The sequence below is a fragment of the Antedon bifida genome, chromosome 3 (genome assembly GCF_963402885.1).
Source record: "Antedon bifida chromosome 3, ecAntBifi1.1, whole genome shotgun sequence".
NCBI lineage: Eukaryota > Metazoa > Echinodermata > Crinoidea > Comatulida > Antedonidae > Antedon > Antedon bifida.
Window position 1 is genome coordinate 15196821 of NC_136228.1, and position 25825 is coordinate 15222645.

Below are 25825 nucleotides of genomic sequence, written 5' to 3' on the forward strand. Positions count from 1 at the left end.
TCTTCTTTCTTTCCCGGATTTTTGTCTACAGCATATCCCCTATTGCTTGTGAATATATCTTTTGTATAACTTTGTCATTATATGGACATTTACCTGAAGTTGTGCACCTCCATATTTTGAATGACGTCAGAGTTGCGTAACGTGACTTACGCGCGATTTTATGAATTTTAATGATTGATCATAGGATAAAAAATAAAAGTCATTTTGTATTGACACTTGGTGAAAATTTAAGTCATATCAAGCGCAAACTTTCTATGGATTAAAAATGACGTGTTTTACAAGAAATTACGCGCGCACGCGCATTTAAAGTTTCAAAATGCGCAAAATTAATTTCTAATCAACTTTCTGCGCTGATCATGACATTTTGAGCATGTCAAAAATTCCCACGCGCGCGAAAAATGTTACGCGTATAGTGCACACGGAGCATGAAAAACATGTTTTTTTCTCTTGAATTGTGATTTTCCAGCCTTTCCTAGTCATTTAAAAAAAGATTGACATCATTTCAAATTAAAATGACGTCATACGAACACGTTGATTTATAACATTTGCGCGCGTTTTAGTTGAAAAAGTTACAAAATATTGTCAAATATATGCCTATTTTGAATCTATTATAGCTCTTCAGGATCGAAGGTGACCCCCAATTTTTTTAACTTATTATGCAAGAAGATAAATTGTAGATATGAATTCATGCAGAATTTTTACCTCTCGGATGTTATGACATCATCGTATGGCCACACGAATGTAAAATATAGGATTTTTTACTGTTTCGTTATTGCTCATCACATTAAATATAGCGCATCTCGCTTATACGTATTCCATTTCACCCGATATTTTAATACTGTCTAGGTCAATTAACTATCTTTCGCATGAGTTAAAAATATTTTAATTTTTATGACGTCATCATGTCTAAAAATGTAAATAACGTGGGTCACCTATTTTCATCTTTACAGTAAATTTCAATCTGTTATAGCTCGTCAGAATAAAAAGTGATAATCATAATTAAAAGGTTTTCTGGAAGCTATTGGATTGTAGATACGAATTCATGTGAACATTTATCAAATCAGATGTTGTGACGTCATCATATAGCCAGTTGAATAAAAAAAGTCGTATTTTCATCTCTTGCATAAAAGTTCATTGCGTTTAAACGAGAGCGCATCTCACTTTCACGTGCCCAAAATTCTTCAAATTTGTATTAATGTAATTATTTAGATAATTATCTTATAAAATAGTTATCTTTATAAGTCAATTTGATGACGTCATCGTGTTAATAATTGGCTTTAAAAGATGGGTCTCGTAATTTCGTCTATGCTACCACTGTATATAACATATACAGTGTATTCTGTAAATACTGTAATATGCTGTATGCTACAAAATAGGTACAATTCAGCACTGTAAACATATTTAATTCATGTCATAGGATGGCATAATAATTTTCGGCGTTCATATATTTTAAACGTATGTGCATGTTGCGTTTGCGCGGATAACCCGAACTCGTCAAAGTGACGAGTTCAAATCTAGTTGGTTATCCGCAACTTAGTTGCGGATAACCCATGTGATTGTAAATATCTTTTTTTTCATCTTCATCTTCTTTGTTATTAGTTATCCGCTTAGTAGCGGATAACTCCTTGTAACTGTCCTGTTTCATCATCTTTTTAGTTATTTAGTTATCCGCATTTAGCGGATAACTCCTTGTAACTGTCCTGTTTCATCATCTTTTTTTTTTTTTTTTAGTTATCCGCATTCAGCGGATAACTCCTTGGAACTGTCCTGTTTCATCTTTTTTTTTTTTCTGTATTATTCTTTCTTTCTGTCATTTTTGTGCAGAGCGTATCTCTAAAACTTGTAAAGGTAACATTTCATAACTTTGTCAACATGTGGGCATTCACGTGAAGTTGTGCTTTTTTATTTTTGAATGACGTCAGAGTTGCGCAACATGACTTACGCGCGTTTTAACGAATTTAGCGTATTTAACATAAATCGAAAACCATATAACATTTTAAATTGAAACTTAGTAAAAGTTTAATTTATATCTTGCGCTAACTGACTGTGAAAAAAAAATGACATGTTTCACACAAAGTTACGCGTGCACGCGCGTTTAAAATTTCAAAATGCGAAAAATCAATTTCTAATCAACTTTCTACGCGTTTCATGTCATTTTAAGCATGTAAAAAATTCCCACGCGCGCGCATATTTTTACGCGTGCGGTGCGCACGTAGCGTTGAAAAGAATTTTTTTTCGCGTGATTTATGTTTTTTCAGCCTTTTCTAGTAATTTTACCAGCTTTTAAACATTTTTGACTTAAAATTACGTCATACGGGCACGTTGAATTGGATAACTTACGTGCGTTTTTTATAAAAAAGTTCAAAAATTTGTCAAAATTTGTCAAAATTATACCTTTTTTTAAACAGTCGTAGTTTCTAAACTAAACGGTAAAAGTTATTTTTATTACGTATTCTGGAAGTTGATGAGTTGTAGATATTGGATCATGCATTAATATGGCTAACCGGACATTGTGACGTCATCGTGTGGCCACGCGAATATAAAATATAGGATTTTTGTATCTTTCGTCTTAGCGTATCACATTTAATTGAGCGCATCTTCACTTATCCGTTTTCCATTTTCACCCCGATTTTGATATTTTGTAGGTAAATGAACTATCTTTCGTATGAGTTAAAAATACTTTAATTTTATGACGTCATCATGTTGAAAAAATTTAAATAACGTGGGTCACTTATTTTCTTCTTTAAAGTAACTTTCAATCTGTTATAGCTCGTCAGAATAAAAAGCTATAATCATGATTGAAACATTTTCTGGAAGCTATTGGATTGTAGATACGAATTCATGTGAACATTTTTCCAATCCGACGTTGTGACGTCATTATATGGCCAGTTGAATAAAAAAAGTCGTATTTTCATCTTTTGCGTCATAGTTCATCACATTTAAAAGAGCGCGCATCTACATTTTACGTATTCAAATTTCTTCTACACGTTAACATGTTGTTGCTGAGATAATGTACTTCCGAAATTGCTATCTTAGTGTTTCATTTTGATACCGTCGCCATGTTAAAAATAAGAATAAACGGGGGGTCACGTAAGTTCACCTATTCTACACTGTATGTAACATGTATACAGATTATACCGTTTGCACTGTATATACTATATGACACAAAATTGACAGAATTCAGCACTAACAACATATCATATTCTTCAGATCAGGTCATAATGCCATAATCTTTTTCTGGGTGCAAAATTCTAACGTATGACGTGCACGTGGCGTTTGTCGTGCGGATAACTAACTCGTCAAAGTGACGAGTTTCATGTCTAGTTAGTTATCCGCATTCAGCGGATAACTCCTTGTAACTGTCCTGTTTCATCATCTTTTTTTTTTTTTCTGTATTATTCTTCTTTCTTTCTGTCATTTTTGTGCAGAGCGTATCTCTAAAACTTGTAAAGTTAACATTTCATAACTTTGTCAACATGTGGGCATTTACTTGAAGTTGTGCTTTTTTATTTTTGAATGACGTCAGAGTTGCGCAACATGACTTACGCGCGTTTTAACGAATTTCGCGTATTTAACATAAATCGAAAACCATATAACATTTTAAATTGAAACTTAGTAAAAGTTTAATTTATATCTTGCGCTAACTGACTGTGAAAAAAAAATGGCATGTTTCACACAAAGTTACGCGCGCACGCGCGTTTAAAATTTTAAATTGCGAAAAAATTATTTCTAATCAACTTTCTACGCGTTTCATGTTATTTTAAGCATGTCAAAAATTACCACGCGCGCGCATTTTTTTACGCGCGCGGTGCGCACGTAGCGTTGATAACATACTTTTCCCGCATGATCTATGTTTTTCAAGCCTTTTACAGTACTTTTACCAACTTTTAAACAATTTCGACTTAAAATTACGTCATACGAGCACGTCGAATTGGATAATTTGCGCGCGTTTTTGATGAAAAAGTTCAAAAATTCGTCAAAATGATGCATTTTTTTAAACCGTCGTAGCTTCTAAACTAAACGGTAAAAATTATTTTTATTACATATTCTGGAAGTTAATGAGTTGTAGATATCGGATCATGCATTAATATGGCTAACCGGACATTGTGACGTCATCGTATGGCCACGCGAATATAAAATATAGGATTTTTGTATCTTTCATCATAGCTCATCACATTTAATAGAGCGCATCTCCAATTATCTGTTTTCCATTTTCACCCCGATTTTTATATTATCTAGGTCAATCAACTATCTTTCACATGAGTTAAAAATATTTTAATTTTTATGACGTCATCATGTCTAAAAATGAAAATAACGTGGGTCACTTATTTTCATCTTTACAGTAAATTTCAATCTTTTATAGCTCGTCAGAATAAAACGTGATAATCATTATTAAAACGTTTTCTGGAAGCTATTGGATTGTAGATACGAATTCATGTAAACATTTTGCCAATCGGATGTTGTGACGTCATCATATGGCCAGTTGAATAAAAAAAGTCGTATTTTCATATTTTGCGTAATAGTTCATCACATTTAAAAGGGCGCGCATCTATATTTTACGTATTCAAATTTCTTCTACACGGTAATATGTGGTTGCTGAGATAATGTCCTTCCAAAATTGCTATCTTAGTGTTTCATTTTGATACCGTCGCCATGCTGAAAATAAGAATAAACGGGGGGTCCCGTAATTTCACCTATTCTACACTGTATGTAACATGTATACAGATTATACCGTTTGCACTGTATATACTATATGACGTAAAATTGACAGAATTCAGCACTAACAGCATATGATATTCTTCAGTTCAGGTCATAATGCCATAATCTTTTTCCGTGTGCAAAATTCCAAAGTATGACGTGCGCGTGGCGTTTGTCGTGCGGATAACTAACTCGTCAAAGTGACGAGTTTCATGTCTAGTCTGTATTCTTCTTTCTTTCTGTCATTTTTGTGTCACGCGTAACTCAAAAACGTGTAAACATAACATTTTATAACTTTGTCAACATGTGGGCGTTCACGTGAAGTTGTGCACCCGCTATTGTGAATGACGTCATAGTTGCGCAACGTGACTTACGCGCGTTTTTATGAATTTCGCGTATTTAACATAGATCGAAAACCATATAACATTTTAATTTGAAACTTAGAAAAAGTTTAAGTTATATCTTGCGCTAACTGACTGTGAGAAAAAAATGGCATGTTTTACACGAAGTTACGCGCGCACGCGCGTTTACAATTTCAAAATGCGAAATATCAATTTCTAATCAACTTTCTACGCGTTTTATGTCATTTTGAGCATGTCAAAAATTCCCACGCGCGCGCATATTTTTATGCGCGCAGTGCGCACGTAGCGTTAAAAACAATTTTTTCCACGTGATTTATGTTTTTCCAGCCTTTTCAAGTAATTTTACCAACTTTTAAACAATTTCGACTTAAAATTAACGTCATACCAGCACGTCGAATTGGATAATTTACGTACGTTTTTGATGAAAAAGTTCAAAAATTCCTTAAAATTTGTCAAAATTATACCTTTTTTAAAACAGTCGTAGTTTCTAAACTAAACGGTAAAAGTTATTTTTATTACGTATTCTGGAAGATGATGAGTTGTAGATATCGTATCATGCATCAATATTGCTAACAGGACATTGTGACGTCATCGTATGGCCATGCGAATATAAAATATAGGATTTTTGTATCTTTTGTCATAGAGCATCACATTTATTAGAGCGCATCTTCGCTTATCCGTTTTTCATTTTAACCCAGATTTTGATATTTTTTAGGTCAATCAACTACCTTTCGCATGGGTTAAAAATATTTTAATTTTTTTGACGTCATCATGTCTAAAAATGTAAATAACGTGGGTCACTTATTTTCATCTTTACAGTAACTTTCAATCTGTTATAGCTCGTCAGAATAAAAAGCGGTAATCATGATTAAAACGTTTTCTGGAAGCTATTGTATTGTAAATACGAATTCATATCAAAATTTTTCCAATCCGACGTTGTGACGTCATCATATGGCCAGTTGAACAAAAAAAATTGTATTTTCATCTTTTGCGTCATAGTTCATCACATTTAAAAGAGCGCGCATTAATATTTCACGTATTCAAATTTCTTCTACATGTTAATATGTTGTTACTGAGATAATATCCTTCCGAAATTGCTATCTTAGTGTTTCATTTTGATACCGTCGCCATGTTAAAAATAGGAATAAACGGGGGGGTCCCGTAATTTCACCTATTCTACACTGTATGTAATATGTATACAGATTATACCGTTTATACTGTATATACTATATGACACAAAATTGACAGAATTCAAAACTAACAACATATCATATTGTTCAGTTCAGGTCATAATGCTATAATCTTTTTCCGTGTGCTATATTCCAACGTATGACGTGCACGTGGCGTTTGTCGTGCGGATAACTAACTCGTCAAAGTGACGAGTTTCATGTCTAGTTAGTTATCCGCACTATGGCGGATAACTCCTTGGAACTGTCCTGTTTCATCTTTTTTTTTTCTGTATTCATCTTTCTTTCCGTCATTTTTGTGCAGAGCGTATCTCTAAAACGTGTACAGTTAACATTCCATAACTTTGTCAACATATGGGCATTCACGTGAAGTTGTGCACCTCTTATTGTGAATGACGTCAGAGTTGCGCAACGTGACTTACGTGCGTTTTAACGTTTTTCGCGTATTTAACATAGATCGAAAACCATATAACAATTTCAAATGAAACTTAGCAAAAGTTTAATTTATATCATGCGCTAACTTTCTGTGGACAAAAAATGACATGTTTCACACGAAGTTACGCGCGCACGCGCGTTTAAAATTTCAAAATGCGAAGAATCATTTACTAATCAACTTTCTACGCGTTTCATGTCATTTTAAGCATGTCAAAAATTCCCAGGCGCGCGCATTTTTGTTACGCATGCGTGCGCACGTAGCGCAAAAAACTTTTTTTTTCGCGTGATTTATGTTTTTCCAGCCTTTTCTAGTAATTTTACAAACTTTTAAACAATTTCGACTTAAAATCACGTCATACGGGCACGTAGAATTGGATAATTTTCGCGAGTTTTTGATGAAAAAGTTAAAAAATTCGTCAAAATTTGTCAAAATTATGCCTTTTTTTAAACAGTCGTAATTTCTAAACTGGACGGTCAACTTTTTGTGGATGACATATTCTTGAAGTTGATGAGTTGTAGATATCGGATCATGTATTAATATGGTTAACCGGACATTGTGACGTCATCGTATGGCCACGCGAATATAAAATTTAGGATTTTTTTATCTTTCGTCATAGCTCATCACATTTAATAGAGCGCATCTCTACTTATCCGTTTTCCATTTTCACCCCGATTTTGATTGTGTCTAGGTCAATCAACTATCTTCGCATGAATTAAAAATATTTTAATTTTTATTACGTCATCATGTCTAAAAACGTAAATAACGTGGGTCACTTATTTTCATCTTTACAGTAAATTTCAATCTGTTATAGCTCGTCAGAATAAAAAGTGATAATCATGATTAAAACGTTTCCTGGAAGCTATTGGATTGTAGATACGAATTCATGTGAACATTTTTCCAATCCGACGTTGTGACGTCCTTATATAGCCAGTTCAATAAAAAAAGGCGTATTTTCATATTTTGCGTCATAGTTCATCACATTTAAAAGAGCGCGCATCTATATTTTACGTATCCAAATTTCTTCTTCACGTTAACATGTTGTTGCTGAGATAATATCCTTCCGAAATTGCTATCTTAGTTTTTCATTTTGATACCGTCGCTATGTTACAAATTGGAATAAATGGCGGGTCCCGTAATTTCACCTATTCTACACTGTATGTAATATATGTATAAAGATTTTACTGGTTATACTGACTGTAACGGAATGGTATAGACCAAATCATTTATTTCCTACCTATTTCTATAATGTAGCAGGCCAAATAAGACTAGGTTCTGATTGGCTATTTTACTATTCGTGTAGAAACTACTCACTAAATGTTGGTAAACAACTTATCCAGGGACCTAGTAGGTCTCTGGCACTCTTCGTTTTGATATAAGGTAATAAATGCCATGATCTTTTTCTGTGTGCAATATTCCAACGTATGACGTGGGCGTGGTGCTTGTCGTGCGGATGATTGTCTTCCGAAATTGCTATCTTCCTGTTTCATTTTGATGGGTCATCATGTTAAAAATTATTGAAGTCGAGTCTAATACTTTATTTATGCTACACTGTATGTAATAATGAGTATTAGTATACTGATAATATGGGACACAAAATAGACAGAATTTAGCACCAACAACATATTATATTCTTTAAGTCATAACAATTTTTTTATGTACATAGTTTTTAACCTTACATGCACGTTGATATGGCACAAATATAGACAGAGTTCAGCTCAATTACGGTGGTATATATTATGATTATTTTTCTGTCATCTGATGATGATGATGATGATATGAGGTCATCATGTCTAAAAATTGGAATAACTTAAATCACTTATTTTATCATTATAATATACATCCATCTCTCATAACTTATGAGTGTGATAGCCATAAAATACCCATTTACACCGCCGAGCTTACAACAAACCCGTGTTGTGTCCGGATAAATTTCCTTTTCACACCTGATTCATTAACCCTGGAATGACACGGGTTGCGTGTATTTACACTGCAAAATACCAACCAGTGTAAAATGTTCTAGATCAATCGAAATATCGCCCTCTCACGCATGAAGAGACACTCTTAGTAACGGTCTTCTCATAATACCTCCTACAATTTTGTTTTATGGCAAGCAATACACACACAAATTATTAATATTAATACAATTCCGGATCAACTCCACATTTTTACTCCGTTTAAAAGGGGTAAAACTTAATATGGAAGCTGTTGATTTGTAGATATGAATTCATGTAAACATTTTTCTATTCGGATTTGTGACGTCATCTGGCCAGGTCAAGTAAAATTGGATTTTCATTCCATTTAGGAACGCGCATCTGGAAATATATGTTATATCAGAGTGACTTCATTTTAATATGTTTTAACTCAGAATATTCCATTTCATTCTCCGATTGGTTTGTAATTTGGTTATCTAATATCCTGTTTCTATTTCAAGTTTGAACATTATAATGTAAATTCAACAATGTGTGTTAATAATTGTACAAACTCTGTAGATTAAACTCATTTCATTTAATAGTTTACATAAATAAGAATTGTATATTTTTTTTCATATCATGCACATATTTTCCATATTAATTCGTCTATGGAGAAACAATTCTGATATTGATTTTTTCACATGGATAATTTTTGGTTTATGCAAAATTCGTGAGACGTGGCATTGAAGACTCTTCGTGAACACTGTCATAACACTAGCCATTGAACTACCAACAAATATCTAAAACATTAATAAATACAAAAATAGGATAAACAAGCAGCCAAAAAAGGAAATGAAGAGGAAATAAAAGAAGAAACCATTAAATAGTGAATTATATGTAAACATTAAAGATTTTTTTTTGTTAAAATAGAATAATTATAAGACTATTTATTTATAAAAAAATTTATTAAAAATAATGATAGGACGTATAATCAAAGTATTTTTACGCGGTATTGTTTAAGTTGTCGACACTACAAGTGACCTCGAACCTTACTTATACAATTTGTATTAAATTAGTACACCAATATATTGTGTTGTCTATTCCAATATACTTCTACGGGTAGTAGCATCATCAATAATAACATCATTATGCACAATTCAAAGGGTTCTTTTCTGAAGTCCGTAATTATCTCTTTCGTTAGTATATCTATGACTGTCTTCAATTCTTGTAATGGACCCCATTTTGCTTGACCACAAACATTGATTACAGTTTAAAACCACTTTATTACACTCTGTAACACTTGCATAAGAAGCCTACTTGCGATGAATTATTATAAATGCTATCTAAATAGAAAGAAAAACAAGTATACATTAAATATGTCTAATCAATTTGTTAATCGTATCAAATGAAATGTTTTTTTAACAGTTTTATTAAACTTATTTATTTAATAGATAATGAGGTTGTTATATACACACATTCTGTGTATCATAGCATTTTTTAAACTCATATTCACTTCATTTTTGTGTGAATGTGAATGAGATAATACTATCCTGAACGAGATCTTTTCCAGAGATGACCGCACAAAATATGGAAAAAGATCTCATATCAAAGGAGGCGGAGCAGTTAGAAAACTACTCGGCATAGAGGCGTTAATTCCAATAATCCCTAACATGAGGGTTTAATCACCTGATAATAATGTATTTCTTCCATACTGGAGGGTGACAAAGTTTGGAAGTTATGCTTGTTTGTAAAATTCGTTTTTTTTTCAATTTTCCATTATAATAGGACATTAGAATAAATGTAAAGATTATAATCCCAATGTAATTTGAAATGGCCTCATATAATAACTATAATAAATATTGTCTATTTGGATTCGATCTAGACTTTTCCTAACTATAGACATAATTAATTATAATACTGTACTTATATACGGCCATACTGCGTTGAAACACCGGTTCTCGTCAGATCACCGAAGTTAAGCAACGTTGGGCCTGGTTGCTATCTGGATAGGAGACCGTCTATAAATAGCGGCGGGTGCTGTATATACCGGAGAGTGATGGTGCAATGGTAATATCGGACTAACATGTGATAGGCATGGGTTCGAGGTTACCTGTACCATACTAATTGCATCCTTAGGAAAGATGATTTACTCTCATTGCTTCGTCCTTCGGATGGGATGGGATGTAAAGCCGCTGGTCCCGTATACTTAACAGTGCACGTTAAAGAACTTGGTACACTATTCGAAATGAGTTGGGGATCGTCTCTCGGTGTGTTGATCTGGTAGGCGCTGCCATGCACTGGCCTAATCCGAATTTCCTCACTTTCCAATTAAACTTGAGGACCAGAATGTATTACACATTTTTCATGTAGTAGAACTTGTAACATGTTCTGGATACCCATTCTCTGACATTACATTATTTGAATTATTTATTTTAATTTAAACTGAATCATGTTTAAAATGTGATTCCACACAATTAAATGTAACCTATATAACATTCGTATAATGTTACTTTTAATTGGTATTTCTTTCCACAAAGAATTGCTCTTGTTTTTTAGCTCTTTTTAGCTTCTTTTTTTTTTGCAAGTTTGTTTTTATCCAGTTCTATTTTAAGTTATGTTTATAATTTTGTTTAACCTTAAAACAATTACGATTAAAATTAAACATCTGAGTAAATATAAAGATTATAATCCAAATATAATTTGAATGGCCTCATGGTAACTATAATAAATTGGAATTACATGTGCCTGCATTGAATCTAGACCTTTGCTATATACATGATCAATTAATGTATTACTTTCAGTAGTAGAACTTGTAACATGTTGTTGATAACCACTCTCTGTCATTAAATTATTCACTTTGGAAGGTTGTTTGAACAGATTTTCATTAAAGTCGCCCATTATGATACATTTTGTACTCACTTTATGCAACTTTTTTAATAATTTCCTCAAATGTTGACAAAATTGTTTAATATCATAGCTCGGAGGTCTATAAATTACTGACACGGCAACTGAAATTGGACATGTTATTAAAAATGAAATTACTTCTATATCGTCAATACCTATGTCTAACCTGCTTGAAAATGTGTTCTTGGTATAGACTGCAACTCCACCATGAGCCTGATTTTTTAATTTTAGAGTAAAATCATTTTTATTAGAATATGAGTCATATCTTGCTTGGTGATAGAATTTATACGGCTCTATACTTAAGTCAAACAAATCATCATCCTTATTTAGCCATGTTTCAGTTAGACATATGGTAGTAGAATTCATAAACAAATCATTGCACTGAAGATCAGCAAAATGTTGTTTAAGCCCTTGAATGTTATGTAACATTATTGAAAATTCAGAATCGGAATCATTAACTTCTTTATCACATTGTATGTATGAATTCATCTTGTTTAAATATTCCTTTATATTAGGATCACAATAAATCAACTTAGAATTAACATGTTCAATGGTAAGTCCAGATATTGAGGTAACACGACTGAGTGCTACATATGCTTGTCCAGGCGCAAAAATATTTTTAAGGCAAACCAGTGCTTTATTCATTGTCATTCCTTGTACTTTATGAACTGTGCATGCATATGCTAATTTGAGTGGGAATTGCTTTCGACTGTATTTTTTTCCAATAGATTCTTGAAACATTTCAATTGCCTGAATACCAATGTCATTGTTATCAAATTTCACTTTAATTGATATTGGTTTAGCGTTTTGACTGGGCTTAATTATTTCTTCCACATGTCCCATACATCCATTTGTTAAGCCTTTTTTAACATCTACATTTTTAATCAACATCACTCTGGCATTAAGTGCAATCCAAAGATAATTTAATAAATTAGTTTGACATGATTTCCGAGGTTTATCACAATGTTTGTCTTGTTTCTTGCTGTTTACTACAGTATCCTCTGCTTCAATGCATATAATATCTAAACATATTTTATGCAACATTTTTTTATTCCATTCATTAACCTGCTTATTACATGGGTATATATGCACAGCATCTTCACATTGTTCACCTGTTTCACATGATTTTAATACTGACAAATCTTTGTCAGACAAGCATTCATTTCTTTCTTTTGTGCGCAATTTGTTTAACAATACAGCAAATTCTTTATCTTCTTTTTGCCTCATGATTTCATCTAACTGCACTTTTTTAAAGTTATCTACCCATAATGAGTTTTCCAATGTGTTTTTATACAAAGAAGTGCCCCTCACAGGCGGTAACTGATAAAAATCACCAACTGCAATTATTGAAATATTACCAAATGCACTATCATTACGTACTTGCTTTATTTGCCGCAATCGTCCGTGGATGTACCAAAGTAACTTTTGATTTACCATTGATATTTCATCTATAATAACAATTTGCAATTGACCTAACTGATTACGAAGTGCACTTATTTTTTCTTCTCCAAGTGGTTGATATGGAAGTGAAATATGAATAGGAATAGACAAAGCACTATGAATGGTATGGCCTTTAATATTATATGCTGCAATCCCTGTAGGAGCTAGTTTCAATATTGACATATCATCCGGATTTTCCAACATTTTTCCGAGAATACGTGTTGCTTCATTATAAATACAATTAACCAAATGGCTTTTTCCAGTGCCAGCGCCTCCAGTTATAAACGTGTAGAACGATTCAGGTTGTTTGCCATTAACTTTATCTAAGCACCATTGCCTTGTCTTATAAAATATTTGTTTTTGTTGTTCATTTAAAGATCGAATCATTTTGTTCAGTTCCGGTCTTGAAATACTGGATGAGTTACACTCTATTGTAGATGTTTCATTTTTTTTAAGGCCAAAATCTGGAACAAAAAATTCATTTTCTTCATCATCAACGTCTACATTTGGCTTTGGATTCTCTAATCTTTCTTTTTCACTTTCCGGACATAATAGACCCCATGCATCTTCTTGTGGTCCAAATTTTGCTAAAACCCCTTCTGCATGTTTAATAGCATCTGAAGTTTTGTCATACTTTTCCATGTTTTCATCAACTATAGAATATACTTTTTGCAATTTACTGCCAGATAATTTGATAGATCCTTCTTCATAAAATTCTTGATATGATTGAAATTTCGATGGTTTTAACTGTTTATCTGTTCGAAATGGCAGAAATAACTGCAATATACTCATAAAATATTTTTCAGATGCTGTATTCACTGGAAACCGAGGGTACCTTATTATAGCATTGTCAGTCCGTGTTCTTTTTTGGATGAATCCTAAATTTTTTTTTAATTGGAATACGTTCTTTCTTTGTACGTTTCCTTTCATTTCTGATGTACTTAACATTCTATAATAAGAACAAAATGTTGCAAGACACATTGTATTAAATTCAGAACTATTTGGTCGAGCTTTATATTTGTCGAGCTTATTTGGCAACCATGCACTTTGATTATCATCCACTTTGTTTTTGATTACGCTTAGTGGTAAACTCATTCTAACAGGATTAGGTCCTACTGGGATAAATTCAACTTTCCTTGAACATTCTTTCAATCTCAAGCTACATACACGATAAACACTTTCTTGCGCAGATACTTCTCGATTGTTCATATACACATGACCAAGTTTACTTAAGCTTTGTCTGGCATTTTCATTTCCTTCTTTCACTTCGGATGCTGCATGAGATAAAAGTAAGCCCATTTCCCGTTCAGATTTCGACATATATCCTATAACATACGTAACACATGCATATACACTGGTAATGTACTGAATATCCATATTAGCATTCCATGCTCTAAGTAAGGAAGGATTGTATTGATTTACCCACACATCTTGGGGGTTTCTCTTTAGAACAATCTTTTCTTCGGTAGTTATACAATTATTTGCATCCTCATATGCACTTTGAGTAATATTTAAACTTTGAAAAAGTTCCTTGGCGCTTTGATACGTTTCTTCATTTGTCAAAGCATTTTTTACCGAGGTTAATAATTCTTGCGCTTGTTTATTTGCATCACCATCATCATTATTATCATCATCATTGTTTTTATCCACAATTGCAGGTCTCATAACAAATGTTTTTTCAGAAGGCTGTCTCGGGAAGTTAAATCTGCAATTTGTTCCCTTCTTTTTACACGATTTCGAATGTCTTTTACTGTGAATCTGCACACTGGTAACAATTTCATTCATTTCAGGATCTACAAATTGACGTGGCACAGAACAAGAAATATATTTGTCAATAAATTCAATAACTTTTTTATCTTCATCTTCATTAAAAACAGGGGCATTTTCGACCCATACCAACATATGAACATGTGGACTTCCCCTCATTTGAAATTCAATTCTGTAAAAATAATCTGTGACTTTACCAATAGGCTGGGCTTCAGACAAAATAACTTTTTTCAAAAAAGTATGAAAGCGTTTGTCAAACATTCTAGCAACAGTTACTGGATTTGATTTAAGCAAATTACATTTGTCTGCCCATTCTAAATCATCTATGTTTCTTTGGTCTCCTGTTTGACTCAACAATGTCGTCATTATTTCTTTCCAACGTAAGTCAGCACTTGAGAATGAAAGAAAGAATGTTGGTTTTCCAATCTGTCTAACCATTGCTAATACATCTTTTTGTGTTGCTTGCCAGTAAGGTGGAGTTCCACGTATTTGTTTTAGAAATTTATAACCTTTATCAGATTTTAAAATCTCCTCAATTTTGTTTATGTTTTTTAAATCAGATACAGTTACTTTACTAAAATCATCCTTTTTACTTGACCCTTTTCGCAACGCTATGGAAATACTTGATAAAATTTGTTGAAGTTCATATATAGATTGGGCATAAAATATAAATTCTGTATTTTTTGCAAACCTGTTATCTACATGCATCAATCTATTGTGTAAATATCGTCCAAGTGTTATCTTAACATCTCTTGTATCATGGAATGTTGGTTGACCTGTTGGAAATAGTACTGGAAAAGATTTTGCTTCATTGTTTTCATTACTTAATAATGCAATAGGGCTATTATTCTCACATGGTGCACAACAAATTATATCACGAAAATATTCATCAACTAAATTTTGTCGCCTGTCAACAGGTTGTAGACTTGTATCAAACGCAACACCACATAATCGATCTTCTTCATCTTCTTCTCCCTCATTGTTTTCTACACATGTTTGTTGATTAGTAGTTGTACTTTCAATGTTTTCTTTAGACAAATAATTGTGCCAATTTTGATCAATTGCTACGTCAAAATACCATTTGTTATGATCTTGTAAATATTCAAGTGCTTCAATAACATTGGCTGTGTTAACAAATTTATATTTATAATAACCTTTGTACGACAATTTTCGCTTCAATTTTACGGATATTAACTGATCGTCAGCCTCTGGCCTAGGCAGAATTTTTACAGTTTCAATAGTATTTGATGGTACGCATACAACTGGTCCATGTATTCCATGCTGTCCACCTTTAGGTAAATTCATTAATTTCATAAAAGGAATATTTAATCCAATCAGATGTTGCTCTAAATTATTTAAACATTTTAGCTCAGGAGGAATATCTTGTAGTTCTAAATTGTTTGAATTGGCTTCTGCAGGGACTTTTCCTTTCAGCAATTTCTTGTGACATGTGAAACAAATCCATAATTTGCATCTTGGTGATTTGGCAAATTGACAAGGATTTTTACATTCATTGTTGCAAATATGTAAATATTTTTCATTTATACATGTCCTATTCTCGTACTTAGCTTTCGTGCATTTGACAACCTGATTTCTGAATAACATTTTAAAGCATACACAACAAACATATTCAGGACCATGAGATGTTGATTCTCTGAAGTTTTGCAAAACAAATTCAAAATTACGCTTTTCTCTCATCCGCATTTTACGATGTCTCATGTTTTTTTGTACCACATTTTTTCGGAAAAGTGAATCACCATGATATTTTTCGGTAAATTTTTGATTACAATTTTTTTTAAATTTTGGATCCCCGTGGTATTTGTCGTTAAACTTTTTCTTACAGCTTTGACGAAATTTTAAATCAATACGATATTTCTCTCCTAATTCTTGCTTCAAAATACTTCGATACTTTAATTTCAATTTCCGCCTTAAGTTTTGTCTGAATGTTAAATTATTGCGATACTTTGCTGCTAGTTTTTGACTCAGGTTTTGTCTAAATTGTAAATTATTCCTATACCTTTGTGCCATATTTTGTTTATTGTTTTTTTTAAAGTTTTGTCTAAATATTAAATCAGTATGATATCTATTTTTTCTTTTCTCTTTTAAATTTTGCCTAAACCTTTCATTCAATCTATAATATTGGACACTTTTAGCTTCCTTGGTTGTTCGATAATCCAAATTAATGTTGTCATTTTGTTTCATCTTACTCCGTACTTCACACCTGTACGCCTTCTGTTGTCTTTCTCGATTTTCCTTTCTTTTAGAAAATTTATAATTGTCATCAGCATATTTTATTCTCTGTGCCTCTTTAACTTTACGTTTCTTTTCTTCTCTGTATACAGAATCATTTTTATATTTCTTTCGTTCGACCTCCGCTTTGTTATGTTTCTCTACATTCGTCGTACTGTCATTTGAACGTTTTATCCTCATTCGCCATTTGTTTTCAAGTCGTTTATTTCTTTCAGATGTTGTTTTATTATCTCTTATTGTCTTTATTTTGTTTGAACAACTCCCTTCAACATTTTTACTCCGTTTCTGTTTGGGTCCTATAGCATCTTCAAGTATTTCATGACTTATTTGTTTTCTTTTTCGTGTATTGTTATGTTTTGTCAAATTATTTTTCATAACACTAGGGTCTACACTTATTTCCGAGGAGCTATCCACATCATCACAATCCACAATTTGTATTGTTTCCGGAACATAATTTAAATTGACATTAACAGACTCCACTACATTGAAATGCACATTTCTGGTGTACAGAATATACATACCGTTGTCAGTTGTAACCTCATTAATTTTTCCAGGTTTTTTTGCAGAAAACATTTGCCAAGTCAAAAGCTGATCATTGAATGAATAAATATCTGTATTAAGCAAGTTCGCCATTGCACTTATTTCAGTATTCGAAGCCCATGTTCCATTATCCATTACTCTCTTTTTAATCACATATTCCATAATTGTTGTATATTCAACACTTAATGTACTACTAAACAAGTCATCAGTTTCCAATAAATGATTACCAATTGCTTTTCTTAAAATTAAATGATTATTTTCAGTCCCAGAAATAATGTATGAAATTGCACGATAAAAACAATTACCATCACCCGTAATATTCTTAATTTGACAAGGATGTCCAATATGACTTGCTCGATTAATACCACAATTTCTACCGGTGTGTTCACAATTAATGCCAACTTTATGACACATACTTTTCCTTTGTGCTTCTAAAATTGGGACAAATTTAAAATTCTTGTCAGGTCTCTCTCCATACTGAACATTAACAATTTCAATTTCGTCATCAGTTTGACATCCATTACTTGTTGAAACATCATCTTTTTTATTACTATGTTTGTTGTCTTTAATTGTAGAATCAATATTGTTGTCAGGTAATGTTTTGCTACATTTAAACTGGGAAGATGTACCCGGTGCATCCACATCGCAATTTTCAGAGTTGTTTTGTTCACAATTATCATCTAACGTGACAGAAGAAGAGGAACATAAAAACATAGATTCATTTTGAACATTTACACCAGTCAGTTCAAACTTTGTGTCATGTAAATTACAATTCATTGATCTTGCTAACTTTAAACAATAACTGTATACACCTTGCCAAGATGTACTATAAAGTAAAATGCTCTTTCCATGTTCACTAACACAACCAACACGATCTCTTGCATGTGGATCAAATATAAGGAAACCATTTACACGTTTAATAATAGCAAATGTACTTCTGTTAAAATTCATGAAACACGCATCATGTTGATGTAGTTCTTGTTCAAGAGCTTGATTTAATGACAAGGCTCCATATTCAGCCATCATTTCAAGATTCCCATCTATTATGCCAAACACTGATTCTTTGGGAGATATTACAAATGTGCTATCTAACATATCCAATTTTGTCGGCAGTTCAGAAATCATCAGAAGATCCTCATCCATAGTGGAATCGTTTTGGATATAATAGTACAACTCATTTCCAAGTGTCAATATTGTGTCAAGATCATTTTTATAAAATTCATTTCCATTCCTCTTAGTTGAATAAAGAATAGCTACAAGACTATTTGCAACACACTGTTTACCACGTGCAAAGCCGAATCTAGGATTCCCTTGATTAAAATTACCCTGTGCTATAGTTTTATTATTGTTACATGGGTTTACAACACTATTGTATTCCTTAAATGACGCAACATCTTTAGTATCATCATTAGATATTTTGCATGCACTGGTTGATTCTTTAACATCGACACTGTTATCATCATTTATATCATATTGTTTAAATTCATTTCTAGGTCGTGTATTCTGCTTAATTGTTCCATTGGATATTTTTGTTTCTTCCGCATCAATTATTAATACTTCATGATCTGTAACATCACAACTACTATCTAATCTTAGTTGATACAGTTTGCTATTACTCTTTGGTTCATCACTAGCTGCTGTGTAAACGTTGTCTTCATTACATTTTTTTTTTGAATTATCATCATTACCCAAGTGATCTGAAATAATATTTTTACTAATGTCTTCTTCCATTTTATTGTTTTCGTTCTTCTCTTGTGATTCTTTTTTTTTTGACCTTTTGACAAAACGACCTTTTTTGCGCGCCTGCTTAATGTTAAAACCGCCACCAGAAAGTTGTTGTATTGTGTTCGTTATTGTTGTCATTTCTAAAGCATCACTCGTAGGGCTATTTACATCAACGCTTACTTTTTCATCAAGTATTCTTTGTGAATTTTCTCTATCCACATTTTTATTCAGTTTCTTGTTTCGTTTTTCATAGAAATCTTTGACAGCTTTACCAATATATGTTACACCTACTTCAATAATTATACCATTTATAACACGCTTTCTTCTGTTCTTATTTCCTCTTTTTTTATTTCCTTTTTTTCTGTTATTGGTACTTTTCCGTGATTTTACCTTAATCCATTCTCTACCAAGTAAATTTTCACTTTCTGTTTGTTGACATTGTGAGTTGGTGTTAGTCTTTGTTATATTCCGTTGGTTGGATTTCCAATTCCGTTCATTTTGCGTAAATTCTTTAAAGTTAGCGTTAGATTCATCATGTTCTAGAATCATATACCTATTAAAATGACACGTAATACCTATCTCACCTAACATATTATTTGCAAAATTACTATTTCCACACATTGAACAGATCCAAATTACTCTTGAATCACAGAGTTTGCCTTCAAACATTTGTCTTACACATGTCACATGGTAAAATTTACTGCAACAATCACATGACACATAATTTTCGTCTGCAGTATATTCAATATTACATAGGCCACATTTCTTAAACTCAGAGGCGGCCGCTGTACAAGAAGAAACATTTACGATATCATCAACTATTTCCTTAATGAATTCACAAATGTCATTACGTGGATCTTTTTTGTCCATTGTGAGAGTGCTTACGTCCTTGACATTTGTAGATAAACAGCATTGATCGGGTACATCTGTAACCTCTGTTGTATATATAATGCTGTTATTGACATTACCAGGTGTGTTGTCATTGTTGTACTCTTTACTTGTAACGTCTTTATGGTTCTTACATAAACACCACATCATTAACAACAACATTAAAAACAACATAGTAACAACAACAGTTATCAATTGTGTATCCATTATGTATAATAAACAAGACCACAAATTTGTGTCAAATTCTATAACAATTACTAATTTATTTATTCTGTAAAATGCTACAAAAAACCGTTACGTATGGCTACAAAAGATAGTTCACTTGTTCTAAAAATTAGTTCACTGTTCTAAAAATTAGTTCACTTGTTCGGAAAATTAGTTCACTTGTTCGGAAAATTAGTTCACTGTTCTAAAAATTAGTTCACTTGTTCTGAAAATTAGTTCACTTGTTCGGAAAATTAGTTCACTTGTTCGGAAAATTAGTTCACTTGTTCTGAAAATTAGTTCACTTGTTCGGAAAATTAGTTCACTTGTTCGGAAAATTTGCTCACTCTTTCTGTAGTTTGTTCACTTTTCTATGTTCACTTTTCTATGTTCACTTTTCTATGTTCACTTTTCTATGTTCACTTTTCTATGTTCACTTTTCTATGTTCACTTTTCTATGTTCACTTTTCTATGTTCACTTTTCTATGTTCACTTTTCTATGTTCACTTTTCTATGTTCACTTTTCTATGTTCACTTTTCTATGTTCACTTTTCTATGTTCACTTTTCTATGTTCACTTTTCTATGTTCACTTTTCTATGTTCACTTTTTCTATGTTCACTTTTTCTGTGTTCACTTTTTCTGTGTTCACTTTTTCTATGTTCACTTTTTCTATGTTCACTTTTTCTATGTTCACTTTTTCTTTGTTCACTTTTCTTTATTCAATTTTCTTTGATCACTTTGTCTTCACTTGTACTGTATTTATTTGTATGAACTTGTAATGTATTAACTTGTAATTAATTTGTATGTATGTTTTTGTTTTCTATATTTTGTTGGCTTTAATTGTGTTTATTTGTTCTGTGTCTTCCAAAGTTTGGCAGATTGGGTTTTCAAAACTGAAAAATAAAATTAAAACAATAATCAATTTGGTTTATTTAACATTGTGAAAGTGAAAATCCAAGCTATTGTTTGTGGTTGTATCAATTGAAGGGTGTCCAGTGGGCAAGTGGCCAACCATATGTGTTATGTTAATGAGGGTGTAGGTTGCTTAGGATCACGTAAACATATAAGGTTTACTTTGAAGTCTAAAGTTGGCTGACAACCAATAGAAATGGTAGTTGTACCATGGCTTACTTAGAAGTTTATTAGTACAGTAGTAATCCCAGTAATTGAGCTATAGCTATAGCTTCACTTGTTACACAGGCATCTCTTTGGTAAGCACTTGAGACTTGTTTTATTTATTTCATATAGGTTTATTATTATTACACAACACACAATTATTTATATTGTATTGTTTTATCATGACAATTTCAGATGTAAGGTATACAGTGTATAATAGATACCGTAGATATTATTCTGTATTTATTGTTTATTTGTTATAGTAAATCAAATTGATTCGCAAGATACTAACGTTATATATAGGTTTAGAATATTGAATTCAGTTTATTTAATAACTACTTTAAGCATGGTCCTATAATCAAAAGTCACAATGATTTATAGCTTGCATGACTAATTGATCTTCGGCCATTTACCTACAGGCGATAATTATATACTGTAAAAGGTAAACTGCAGTAAGGAATTGGTAATCAGAAAGAAATTTGGCCTTTGCAAATATGGGACTTATGCAAAGTTAGCTAAAGGTCAAGTTGCCTGTATTTCGTACACTTACCGTGTCAAACTTCCGTTGCACGAATCACACACCTGCAAGGGAAAAAGAACAGAATAATAAGATGTTTCCGTTCAAACTAATTTTTCATAGGCAAATACAATGCACCAGTCCCTAATGATGTACCTCACCTACAGTATATAAACCACCTTCATAAAACAATGTTGAAATATGATAATGAAATCTGAAGTACCATTTTCATTATGACCAAAGAAACTAAAGGGTCTTATAAACGCCACATCTTCCCTCCTCCATTTTTAAAGTTATTGGCATTTAACACTCCATGCATACCTAATAAATATAGGATTCTCCTGTTTACAAATAATAGGCAGCACAGGAAGTCCCGGTGTTTTGCAGCTGTGATAAGGTAACAACACTGAGCGCTTATTTTGATGTAGTCTTTGACATGTGGTCTTGAAAAACAAATCGATACACCAAAGGGTGTAGTAATTCAATAGAAATGCTCAACTACAGTAGTAGGCCTAGTTTGGTTAATTAGGTGCAGTAAGTAGTTTAGTATGCAAATGATGATGTTTGATTTTGACTTTCTACTAAGCACCTTGGTATTTAGGCTTTGAAAGCCCTATGTATGACTTTACAGTTCACCGCTAATAAACGCTCCTTTGTTTTAATTTTAAAATGCTACAGGCCGTTTATTTAAACACAATACACGATCTGTACCTAATATTCTAACTATGTGAACCATACTAATATTACCGTACCTTTCTACTGTAATCACAATAACGTACAGTCGTCCCAAGTACACTAATTAAACATTAACAACTGCAAATGAAAAACAACAGAATTGTAAGGTTTAACGGAACCAAAGTTAATAGCCAAATATAATGTCAACAATCCCCAATGGTCAAATGCAACTGAAAAAAAACTCAATAATAATATTAGTTGAAAACAAAGCCACCAGTCTCACGATGGGACTGGAGTAGCACAATAATATCAATAAATTTTATGTACCACATTTATGTACCATGCCATAGGCCTCATCATTTACAATGTGGAGGTGTTCTATAAATAGTATGTTTAGCTATTTATCGTCAATTGTTATCGTGGTCTAAGAAGTTTCAAAATTACAGTAATGCCAGAGTGTATTATGTTATTCATTATTTTGATCATTAGAGCAACATCATAATACTACAATAGTCCTATACATACAAGTACTTTTAGTACATTTATCATATTCGCCTTTTACTAAGTGCCACCAAAAACCTGAAGCAAACTTTAAAATAACTGAAATATTTTATAGGCTCAAAAGAAAGATTAAAAAGGCCCGTCAGGTAGAGCCTGTTTGACGAGAATTACTATACGATACATTGGTCTGTTGCTATCTTAAACATGCCATATGACCTGATGTTATGTTTTAACAGTAACATGCATTCCTCGTACAAAATGTCAGAAATTGTAGATGAAGGGAAGTTTTAAGAATGACTAACTTGGTGAATTTTTACACTTACGGGATTGTAACTGCTGTAAACTTCTTTTTTAGATGTCAGAAATACAACAAACTGAGAGACAATACATTTAACAACTTGTAAACAATGCATAAAAAACAATCATACTAATGCAACATGGTAAACTATAGGAAGGAATTGGTACTTCGAAAAACATTCGGCCTTTGCGACTTATTCAAAGTCAGCTTAGGCAAAGTTGACTGTATATCTCTAAAACTTACCGTACTATAAAAATACAGTGATTCCACTGCACCAATCAAACAACTGCAAGGGAAAAACAAGAGAATAATAAGGTGTATCGGTTCAAACACATTTAAAATAACCAAATACAATGCACCAGCAGCGCTACAAATTGCCAATACCACACGCTTCTCAAACAAGATTTGAAGAACTAAGGAATTTTCTCAAAATGACAAAACAGACTTAGGTAATGTGCCATTTCATTAAAATCTACATTTTCTCACACAGTGGAATTGAACGCTTAATTAAGTCTATACAAACAATTAAAACACTCAATTCTTATATAATTGTAAATCTCTGATACAACATTTACTTACATTATTTAGTACCAAATAAAAAAAACTACTTCTGATTTAGCAGTAATGCTAGCAGGCCGCAAGCAGGCAATCAATTACTACTTCGTACAATCTAAAAAAAAAAAAACAAAACTATTGCAAGTATCGGTGCATTTACAGTAGAACCTTCGTCTTACGTACCCTAATTTTACGTACTCTTGATTTTACGTACGCTTTAATGACCGATGACGTCATCATTTTCTTACATTGAGGGCGCAATTTAACAACAACAAAGCACAAAGCCATGGCTGTGTAAGGAACTCATGTGCATTCCCCTACAGCAGCGACTGTTTTTATTGATAGAAAATACAAGAACATTGATATTTTATTTATAACACTTTATTTAAACTAAATCGCACAGCCTGTATATACTGTACTTTTCTAGGCCTCACATCTTACTAGGCCTGCTAGATTAGTCTAGGCCTAGGGAGGGCCTAGCTAAGCTAGTGACCACCTGCATGCTGTAGGCAAACACAGCAGCCTTTTTAGCTACGATCTACGTATTTGGGGGTCAATTTAAGGTCAACCTTGATTTTACGAATCCCTTGTTTTACGTACGCCTTTCGGTCCCGTACCGTACGTACGTAAAATGGAGGTTCTACTGTAATACTTTATGGTATTTCAACCAAAAAGTGGTAAAAACATGTAAAATTTTTATATCTCACTTGCCAATAAGAAGACAAATAAAAGTACTGTTTGCATTGTATTCAAACCACAAGTGGCAGAAATATTTAAAAATCGTATCCTATACTTATTACTACAAGATATAAAAAGACAAAACAAAAATATTCATTACAAAATTAATAAAGCCTAGCAGAGTACAAGCTAGGCATACTATACTACTACATAGTACAGACAGGCTAGTTAGAACTACTAACATACTAGTAATAAATATATATCTTCAGAAACATTTTCTTTTATCAATTACACATTACTACGGCTAATCCACAAAACATTTTACATTTCATATAACATAAAAGCCTAACAAATAATACGTCTACTAGACATCAACATTACGTCTGCTAGTATTACTACTTGACCAATCAATACACGATTCCCGCTCTACGGTTTTACGGACGCCATTTTTGTTTACAGAAATGACAAAAACATCACATTGTGACATTTATAGGCCTAATATGATTCTGAAATTAAGCTATTTGCGATAAACCTTTATATATTATGGCGATTCTAAAAAATGACTTCTATAATATGCTATTGTAGGCTCGTTGTCTGTTTGTCTTGTTCAGCTAAAGAAACAGCCTACCTAGATAGCCTATAATACAATACGACCGTGAATGTACTGGTCCTATATATTTAATCCTACTGTACAGTTACACGCATATCCCCAGCCTGATTAGGCCAGGCCTCTTTACCACCTCTAGGCTAGCTGCTACTAGGCCTAGCCTAGACAAGGTAGGCTATTATTATTGATTAAATTACAAAACAACAATCCAAATTAAACAAAGAATGTCTTACTTATATTATATTTCACCAAATGTAGTAAAACTTTCTTGAAAATGTAATTTTGTAAGCAATATTTGTTTCCAATACAACATGGAAGCACGTATACAATTACAAAGCTAAGAACCACGTTGACGTTGTGACGTTTTCAATTCACTAACTACCGTCTTTAATATGGCATGCAATTCCCGACAAAAAAAGATATATCAGTTCATTTCTGTGGCGATTAAAGTAATTGTATGTGTTGCACCACTTGCGCGGCGGATAACTAAACTCGTCAAAGTGACGAGTTTCATGTCTAGTTAGTTATCCGCAACGAAGTTGCAGGATAACTCCTTGTGATTGTAC

The 25825-nt window shown here is 32.6% G+C and overlaps 2 protein-coding genes and 1 pseudogene across 2 annotated transcripts; 1 reads left to right on the forward strand and 2 right to left on the reverse strand.

Annotated features, from left to right (window-relative positions):
• Positions 1 to 10518: 10518 nt before the first annotated feature.
• Positions 10519 to 10639, forward strand: LOC144838900 (5S ribosomal RNA; annotated as a pseudogene).
• Positions 10640 to 11275: 636 nt separating this feature from the next.
• Positions 11276 to 18648, reverse strand: LOC144838170 (uncharacterized). The gene has a single exon (XM_078693529.1). The coding sequence runs from the start codon at positions 18635 to 18637 to the stop codon at positions 11276 to 11278; it is 7362 nt and encodes a 2453-aa protein (XP_078549655.1). The 5' UTR covers positions 18638 to 18648.
• A 65-nt stretch (positions 18649 to 18713) lies between these two features.
• On the reverse strand, positions 18714 to 25613 carry LOC144838171 (uncharacterized). Its single transcript, XM_078693530.1, has 8 exons — positions 25493 to 25613; positions 23999 to 24089; positions 23663 to 23705; positions 23445 to 23495; positions 22698 to 22758; positions 21979 to 22010; positions 18778 to 21205; positions 18714 to 18727 (listed from the first exon to the last, which is right to left on the reverse strand). The coding sequence occupies exons 7-8, from the start codon at positions 20312 to 20314 to the stop codon at positions 18714 to 18716; spliced, it is 1551 nt and encodes a 516-aa protein (XP_078549656.1). The 5' UTR covers positions 20315 to 21205; positions 21979 to 22010; positions 22698 to 22758; positions 23445 to 23495; positions 23663 to 23705; positions 23999 to 24089; positions 25493 to 25613.
• Positions 25614 to 25825: the final 212 nt, after the last annotated feature.